General features: G+C 46.9%; 1 protein-coding gene across 3 annotated transcripts; it reads right to left on the minus strand.

Annotated features, from left to right (window-relative positions):
* Window positions 1-2,184: 2,184 nt before the first annotated feature.
* On the minus strand, window positions 2,185-7,322 carry eif2d (eukaryotic translation initiation factor 2D). Of its 3 annotated transcripts, none has more exons than XR_013451145.1 (15): window positions 7,139-7,312; window positions 6,432-6,622; window positions 6,245-6,328; window positions 5,827-5,917; window positions 5,627-5,734; window positions 5,247-5,509; window positions 4,923-5,040; window positions 4,781-4,826; window positions 4,591-4,697; window positions 4,321-4,485; window positions 3,774-3,863; window positions 3,351-3,446; window positions 2,847-2,967; window positions 2,393-2,659; window positions 2,185-2,308 (listed from the first exon to the last, which is right to left on the minus strand). XR_013451145.1 is itself a non-coding variant. In XM_040194147.2 (15 exons), the coding sequence occupies exons 1-15, from the start codon at window positions 7,192-7,194 to the stop codon at window positions 2,241-2,243; spliced, it is 1,779 nt and encodes a 592-aa protein (XP_040050081.2). In that variant the 5' UTR covers window positions 7,195-7,322; the 3' UTR covers window positions 2,185-2,240. The 3 variants fall into 3 exon arrangements, 2 of the variants coding, with proteins under 2 accessions (XP_040050081.2, XP_040050084.2); XM_040194147.2 differs by having other exon boundaries at window positions 2,393-2,567; window positions 7,139-7,322; XM_040194150.2 differs by having other exon boundaries at window positions 2,393-2,567; window positions 7,149-7,318.
* Window positions 7,323-8,972: the final 1,650 nt, after the last annotated feature.

An 8,972-nucleotide genomic window follows, 5' to 3' on the forward strand; every position in this document is an offset into this window, starting at 1 on the left:
ATTACTACCTCATTTCTTTGTAGTATACAAACAGTAAAGTATATTCGGTGTTTGTGACTTTTGTGTTAATAGTCAAACAGGTGGATATTAATAATAATGTGTGCAGTAATATGTTTACACATTTATGGTCTTAATACCATTTGTCTTCTCTGTTGTCGTGGTTTTAGGCTTCCTGTTTGGCCCCAGTAGAGACAGCTGTGCTGTGTTCAAGTGCCCTTCGGTATTATGACGTGTGCACGATGCTGGAGGGGCCTCGGCTCAGCTAAATGGAACTGGCCCATGGTTCGAGTTGTCAGTGAGACTGGTTTGAACGGGAGACACAACACGACCCTGAAAGCAGCAAAATGATTATCACATTTGGACAAATGAACACATGTTATATTTGTCTGCTGCTTTTTCAACTCTTGTTTTATTTTGCTTTTGCTTTTTCTGGACGGTGGACGTCTCCATGACAACGAGAGCAAAGCGAGCACCGTTCTGCAGAAATGACCGGATTTCGGCGGTCGAGTTGCATTGTGGGTAGCGAGGTGCCAGAATTTGAAGGAAAATGGATCGTGGGAAGCTCTGTTTTTCTAAACTTCTGATTACAATAATTGTCAATTAAATGGATTAATTTATACTTGCAAAAGTGAAGCATTTGCAGCAGAGAGCAAAGGCAACTTTGACTGTGAAGCTTTAAGTAGTTTTTATCTATATACTACCTAGCAGATGCTGGTTTAATCAACTGTGCTTTAAAGGAAGCAAAGATTCACTCTTTGGAAAAAAATCAAAACAAAAAAATGCAAATATTGCACATTTGCATAGACCGTTTATGTTAGATCAAAAAAGTAAAATGTAAAGTGTAAACGGGGCCACCAGACCCGCTGTGAGCGGCACAAAGAGGCCTTTCACAAGAGCATTTCCATCCCTGCAGCTGCAGGCTCTGACCTTCTGCAGGACGGCCACAGAACTTCTCATTAAAACGACTTCCTTTGAATCGAGTCGAGCGGTTTCTCTGATCCGCTTCATAAGGATACTCATAATTCATAGAAGATGAAGGCCGAACCTCTTTTCTTTAAATGCACGCGTAAAGGAGACCGGAGAGTCAGTACTGTACAGCCTTTCTTGCGAATCTGCACCCATTTCGGACCAACAACATGAACCCCAGCGGACCTGGACAGCCGGAAGCTGAGCGGCACGTCTCCGGGTGACGTCAGTAATTGGCGGCCACGCGTGTGGGAGCCGTTGGGATGGCGACCAGTGAGCGGCGCCTCTTTGGGTCTGACGCACTTGGGTTAAATTCACGTGATCGGTTTGACGCACGCTAAAGTCACGCGAAGTGAAGCCTAAGAGAGAAGAATGTTTTAATAAACTTGCATGGAGATGAAACACCGTGAAAGAGCAAAAAGAGACGACTTCCAGAGAGGAAGAGATCTGTCAATCTCACAAGCCCCGCCCTAAAGCGCACTCCGCTTTAAGGTCTATTTGCGGTCTAATTGACTCGTGTACTGAATCAGAATCAGCTTTATTGGACGTCATGCTTTTAATTCAACATCATGCTGCGTTGAAGAAGACTTGAAACTAGAGATTGAGACATATTGTTGAGGGAATAAATAAAAGAGAATTGTCCAGAGACTATTTTTTTTCTCATAGATTTACAATCAGACATTAAACTCTTTGGTCATCAGGGAGAATGTTGGTTTAAGCTACTTCGTCGTTGGCTTCTGAAGGACATTTCAGATGAGCGCATCATCTTTATCCACTGAGATCTTCTTTCACTTTGGTGGCTGAGGGAGACAAAAAGAGATCTTGATTGCCAAATTCCTTCTTTTACCACAATACAACATCCCTGAAACCGATACGACACCTTTGGACACCACAACATTTAACATTTGAAGTTGATTCGATGACTAAACAAATCCTACGCAGCAGCGTACAAAACACTGACTTATTCTAAAAGTATTTCTCTATTTGCATTTCCCCTCCTTTTTTTACTGGACTAGACATTTTTAGAAACTGTTTATTTTTTTTGGGGACACATCACTAAACTGGGAAAAAAAGGTTGAACATTTGACGTTTTCTGCATCAGATCCCTTTGCAGGGAAACAACGCTGCTCTGGTTTAAATGATCAGAAAACCTAATCTAATAATCTGGGAGCCAAATCAGATCAACATATCAAAACAAAGTGAGTGCACACATGAATCTGCAGGAGAGCAGTGATCACCTTTATTAAATGAGTTTGAAATACAGTTTTTAAACGTTACTTCTTTCCACTTTTCGGAGCTTTGTCGAGTCCTTGGATGTACTTGCGAGGAATTTGATAATAATCTGCAATTGAAACAAAACATTAGACGTGCACAGGTGAAGAAGTTGGCGGATCTCGCTGGATGTGATCCGGTCGGTGCTCATTACCCGTCAGCAGACGGCCAACTTGGTGGATCTGGTTGCCTTGGATCTGCACCACGACTTTGTCCTTGGACCCGGGGACGGGCTGTAGGACGGAGCTTGCCTGGACGCGGCGCTGCAATGCGGCGCCCACGGCGGCGGGATCCAGACCGTACGCGTCCAGGTTCTTTATCAGAGTCACCTGCAGGCGGCGCACAAGAAACGATGTCGACGGCAACGATGCTGCGGCTACGGCGGTTACTATGGTTACTCAAACACTGCAGCATCTGCTGGCTGACGTTGGGCGGGGAGAGAAACCGCGTTGGTCATTAACGGGCAGGATACAGGTTTACAAGCAGCATGTTAGCATATTGAAGTTAGCACGTAGCTCCAATCCTTCCTGCGCCGCCGCTGTTTTGGAATGTTGAGTCTGTGCTGATACAGCTGGTTGTTTATGGGGTCGCTTTTAACGGGCTCTCACCTTCTTATTGGAGCCCCGAGAAGCCACGGAGACGTCGATGGGCTCCATGTGGCCCTTCTTTCTTACGGGTGCATGTCCGGGGAACACGACTTCATAGCACTCGGCCATCTTTCCCAGCGCCCTGCGGAGACGAGGGGGCTGCGAAGGTCAGAGGGCCGAGGGACCACCGCGCTAACAGAGAAGCTTGTAGCTTCGCTTTCACGTAAAGAGCAGGAATGTTGAGGTGTAAGTGACCTTACGACCTTGAGGAACATCAACAATGGGGAACGTCTTTTTGAAAAAGAACATTCCTACATAAAGGGAATCACAGCCCACAAAGCCCCACTACAAAAAAACCCGGGGTAGTCTAAATAAAAAGATAAAAAGGCATCACGGTGTGAGTCGGAGCTTTCTTACAAAACAATTCCTGTCCTTTCGCTGCAGCTCCTTCAAGCCCCACGTGGTCCTACGAGGGCTTTTGAGGCCTCTTGTGCGACCGTGAAGCTCACAAAGCAAAGTCCTTACCTGCCGAAGAGGTCGTCCCACTTAAGAGACTGGACCTCCTGGTACTCCGACTTCTCCAACAGGCAGTCACACAGCGTCGGGTCCACGGTGACGTAGCTGTGAACAGGGGACGGAGAGAGGAGAGGGGGGGGGGGGGGGGGTTGGTAGGAACCACTCATACTTGATGGATGGCATCTAACAGGAAGCATGCTGCCTTGTTAGGCTGTACGCCCTTTAGATACCGAGATCTAATTTCCTTTATTACGCAGATAATTATACATTTTCTCTTCCGTTTCCTACTACTGATCAAAAAGATCAGCTTTGATTGAAATTAAACAAGGATTCTAAAAGATCCCATGAGCGTCTCCTTTAGCTTGTGCGCAGTTCCACTGTGAGACAACATTGGACAACCATAACCTCTTGGTTCTTTTAGTATCCACTCACTTCTTGTTATTTTCATCCACCAGCTCATTCTTCTTCACATACTCTGTGACTATGTGTCTCACTTCAGCAGGCTGCAGGATCGTTCCTTTCCTGTATGGGGCATGAAAGCAGACGAGAGCACAGGAATAAATGTGCACAGCTTCAGTTTACAGTGTCATTGGATTCACCACATGCACGGAGGGACTATTCTACAGGTGACGGGTAGAAAGCACAAAGAGCAGCTTCTCCTTTAGCCTGGAATAGTTCCCAGGCCCTGATCTACATGGACCTCTAGAATACACAAACCTAAAGAAAATACATCCCGTACAAAACAGCTACTCGTGGCTGTCAGGTCCGTTTTTTCTAGAATTGGTCAAATGAGAAGCGAATAGTGGGAAACTCTCCGTGGCGAGCGAACCTCAAGGAGCCGATCGGGCATCCAGCACCGGCACCAGTCCATTAAACAGGGAAACAGCAGGTTAATGACCAGGAATCGGGGGTTGTCCATGCGGAGACCTGGTCCGTGTGCATGCAACCAGAGGCAGGGGTTAGCATAAACAAAACACACCTCTTGTTGGCGTCCAGGAAGAGCGGCTCCAGCCGGGCCGACACGGAGTACAGCGTGGTGATCTCGGGAGGGTGGTAAGGAGGTTCTGCTTCCCCGCCGTCCTGCGCCGCCGCCGCCGTCGCCGCGTCGCCATTTGTCTCCTCGACAACTTTGAAATAACGCAGCCTGTAAAGATTTATTGGAATAAGAAAGAAGGGGGGAAACCAAAGGGGGAGTCAGGCTGGACGTGGGCGCGCTGAATCTCTCAGGTTGAGACGTTGCTCGGCTCACTCTTTATTGTTCCAGTCCACCTCCACGATGCTCTCCACTCCCTTGGTCAGTTCTTTCACTCGAATGAGGTTATGTTGCTTCTGCATGGCTTGAAGAAACTTGGACAGCTAATGGAGGGGAGAGGGGGGGGTTACTTTCGCCCTTACTGATGGCCGATGTATGACATTACCATTCTGTACATTCAGCACACCTTTTTATAGCTGGATTTCTTGATGTCAAGTTGCTTTCCACTCGGGCTGAAACAACGCCAGATGTTTTCAGTAATACATTCAATTTCTCTTCTCAAAAGTCCCAAAGGAAAACAAAAAACAAAAGTGCAACTGAACTTTTACCAGCAGGAGAACATGTGGTTGCGGAGAAACGTGCTGGTCAGCAGGGGGAGCTCGGCTTTCTTCACCTTCCTCTTGAGCGCGTGGAGAAAACACTGCAACAGCAGAGCATCCATGGTCTCTGTGGATATCAGAGTGGGACCCGGGTCACATCAGACCATCACCCCACCGAATTAACGGCGGCCGGACGCTCGTCTGGCTGCAGAATGCATCCGCTTGATTTGAATCAGGGGCGATAACGAGGCCATGGAGGCCGCGGTGGAATGTACTTTAATGAGTTGGGATCCTTTGTACTAATGAGCTGCGAGGCGTGACCGTGTCTGGTACCTTGTGGCATTTTTTGGTCTTCTTGATCTGCCTCCTCTTCCTCATCGGCCCTCTGCTCCTCTTGCACGGCCAGACTCAGCGCCTCACTACCGCAGCAGGGCTGATCTTTGACCTTTTCACTTGAAAGCTGCTCCTCCTCCTCCTCCTCGCACCTCTCAGCCTCCTCCTGTGTGTCATCGACCTCATAATCCTCTCCATTCGCCTCTTGCCCTTCGCCCTCTGCATCCGGGAAAGAAGGAGGACCCGATTTATCTCCAAAAGCCCTAAAAGAAAAAACATGCAGGCTAATTTACGGGCCCGATGGCGAATCCTGTTACAGAGAGGCAGCTGTGCGTGAGGCGACGCCTGCTAACAGTGTTATGAGGGCAAATAAAACTCGCCAGAGATGATCCATGTACGCGTGGAGAACGCACACTCCTCTCCCCTTCATGCCCGCGCTGAGCATCTCTTCGCTGGACGACGCGGCGTTGCCGACGGCAACCGGAGCTCTGCAAAACCCGCCGCCGGTGTCACAGTCAAAGTCCGCGATGAGCGCTTTGCAGACGTCTTTTGCTTCTGGGAACATGTTGCAATAACTCACCTGTTGTTCACCAAGGTGACAGAGCAGCAGTCGCCTCGCTTCACGTTTGGGAGGCCGCCTGACGGCGCCACCACGCCCGGCAGCATGAGATCTTTTAGGGAAAAACAGAAAGATTTAATTCATCAGGGCAAATTACTGCCGGAATCTTTAGTTCATGTCATAACTCAACTGTGAACGACAAATCCTATTAAGAACTCTTGTGCAACTGAAATTTTTAGAGAAAAGAAACATGGACAAAAAGATTCAGATAATAGTTTGATTGAATCACACTCGGGTATTCGTATGAACTTTGAGTTGCTCGCCGTGACCGTCGTGCGTCAGGACATCTCGATGTAGGATTTCATCACCACGTGACTCCCCTGAGAGGCGGCAAATGACCACACGGGGTCATCGAGCGTTCTCGGGTAAAGAAGCGTACCTGCTCCTCCGATCAACTTCTCAAGCACCGGAGGCCACGTCCTGAACGTCGGCAGGAGAGCAGGGTGGCGCCAGAGCACGTAGACTGAAGAGAGGAAAGTGACAATGCGCCGTTAGAAGAAGTGCGTGCGAGGAGGAGCCCGTCCGATGATGCCAGCGTAACGGGATCGCCGCGGTCGAGTCATCACCTGTCGGGTAAAGTCGCTTCTCCAGCTCAAAGAACAGCGGATTTTTGTGGAGAACGTAAAGCGTGACGGCGTCGCCCTTGTGTGCGTAGATCTTCACCACGTTGAGTTCCTCTTTGTTGGGGATGAGCTCGCAGAGCTCGTCGGCAGTCAGCGAGGGAAAGGCCGCGGAAACGTCCGCTTTGAGCTTCCTCCTGAAAAGGGGAAAAACAGCCACTCTCAGTCCACCGGATCGCCGCACGGCGACGTACACAGGAAGCATGTTGCCGGGATTCTGTTCTGCTGGACACAGCGTTCTCGTTACATAATCATAAAGGCAACACAGATTTAACAACTGATTATCGATAACAAATTATTGATTGCATGTGCCGTAGCGTTTAAAAAATAATTAAAACACATATAAATTGCATCTTGGTCCGATTGTCGTTTTCTAACTAAATGTTATTTCTATCACACAGTGTTCCGAGCCCGCTGAATTGTGGGTAAACATGAGAATGAACACACAAGAGTCGGGACTGAGCGACTATACAGTTACATACATGACGTATACATGATATGTCCTCGTAGATGCATTTAGCAGTATTCTAGTAAGATGTGTTTCAGCGATGATTCCAGAATAGTTGGCTCGGTTCGCTATAACGGAACCTCCCGCTGTGACCGGTGGTTATGACGGCGTCCTGCGGTCAGGGGACACGCGACGCGCGGCTCACCTGTCCGAACCTTTGATGGCGGTGTTGGACTTGACTCGAAACTGCCTGGCGAACATCCTGTCGCAAGGGGAACACCTGCCGCGACAGGTTGATTCACGACGCGACAGCCTCGCGAAATGTGTTCAATTGCTATTTTACGTTGGTGGTCCGACGCGTGTTTATGTCCGACATGAAACTCTTCCGCCTCAACTTTTAGGTTCCGCCATCCGAACGAGCCCCGCAGAAGGGTGGAAGTGAGAGAATGTGGTCTTCGTTGTATGTTTAAAAAAAAAAAGAGTACTCATTATATGAATGATTACAAGACCTTTGGACTTGGTACTTGTATGATTGGGTCCAGTCGGGAATGTTTTGAGAGGATATCGCATCCCGTTCCAGGATGAAAGGGAGGGAAACAGATGTTGAAAAAAGCAGCATGGAGTTTATTGAGGTGGAGGTCTGTGGTGATGAGGAGGGAAAGGGGATACGTGAAGACACTGGGTGTTACAATGCCCTTGTTCTTCAAAACATTACGTATATATTGTGTCAACAATATAAAATGAACAGGACGTCTGTAAATCATCATTTATTTTGGCAAAATATCAGCCTTTCTGTGCGATATACTTTTTTACTTTACTTATTGCTTTACATACACATTACTTTCTTAATGTGCAGCCATTATGTGCAGCCTCATCCAGATGTTAAAGGAACACATGCTGCTTTTGGCAGAAATTGTACAGCCAAACCGTGGGGTGGCTAGATACATTGTAGTATGTTCCAATAATTCAACTGGGAAAACCACATTTCTTTTTAATATTCCAATTCATATCGTCCGTCTTTTTTTATTGAGTATTGTTATGGAATTCTTGAGAACAAACCTTCAAATAAATGATCAAAGATGCGTTTTCTTTCTCCGGGGGAGGTTTTGTTGATGGCCGATTTGAGCAGTTTTTTCTCCCCTTTCCAGAACCACAGAGAAGTCCTTAAATGACAGAGAACGGCTCACACATATTTACAATCCTATATATTGATGTGCATCATCTGTTTCTTGAGTCTGGACATTCATCGGTCATCGCTGGCATTGTCTGCTGAATAGTTTTAATTCAGGCTTTTCCAGATTGTGCGTTTGATGTGTGCCATTTTCTGTCTTAATAAAAATCAAGTCTGCACGCCATCACAAACAGACAAAGGTGTCACGCACACTCAAAAAACGCTCCTCTCCAAAATATCCAGATGACTTTTTGGCCCGAAAACATCCATTCGATTATCTCCCTTTGAATCTTCTTCCCACGTCCAGATGGACATTTTCGTGGCTGAATTTTGTTCCCTGGAATGTAAGCAGGTACTTTTAGTGGTACAACTGTAAGATTGTAAGACGTATATTGGGCATGAGTAAATCCATTCTACGTAACGGGACCACACCGCTGGATATCTCAAACTATGACGTCATCATTCAGCAGAAAGAGCGCGGAAACAAAGGACATCTGCACACAGTTAATGTATGAAATTGGTATTTCTTTTAATGTAACGGAAGAAACAAAGAAAATCAACCCCATCTTTACTTGCTGCGAGATCAAAGTGATACATGAGTCATTTTACTTTGGCTACTTTAAGTTCATTCTTAGGCCAATTTTGTTGTACTTTACTTTATTTAGAGTCTGACTCGTTCATTTTAATTAGGAATGTCTGTTCTGCTCCTCTTCTATTCACATACATATATAAGTACGGAAGGACCGACAAAGCGCTCAATGTTAATTACCAATAAAATGTGCAAAAAAGGAAGAATCCCAACAAAGAAACCTTTGAGGAATTCCACCGAGCCGAGAAACCAGCGGTCTTTTGCTTTGACAGCGCCTGG

This window comes from Gasterosteus aculeatus, chromosome 2, assembly GCF_964276395.1.
Source record: "Gasterosteus aculeatus chromosome 2, fGasAcu3.hap1.1, whole genome shotgun sequence".
NCBI classification, from domain to species: Eukaryota; Metazoa; Chordata; class Actinopteri; order Perciformes; family Gasterosteidae; genus Gasterosteus; species Gasterosteus aculeatus.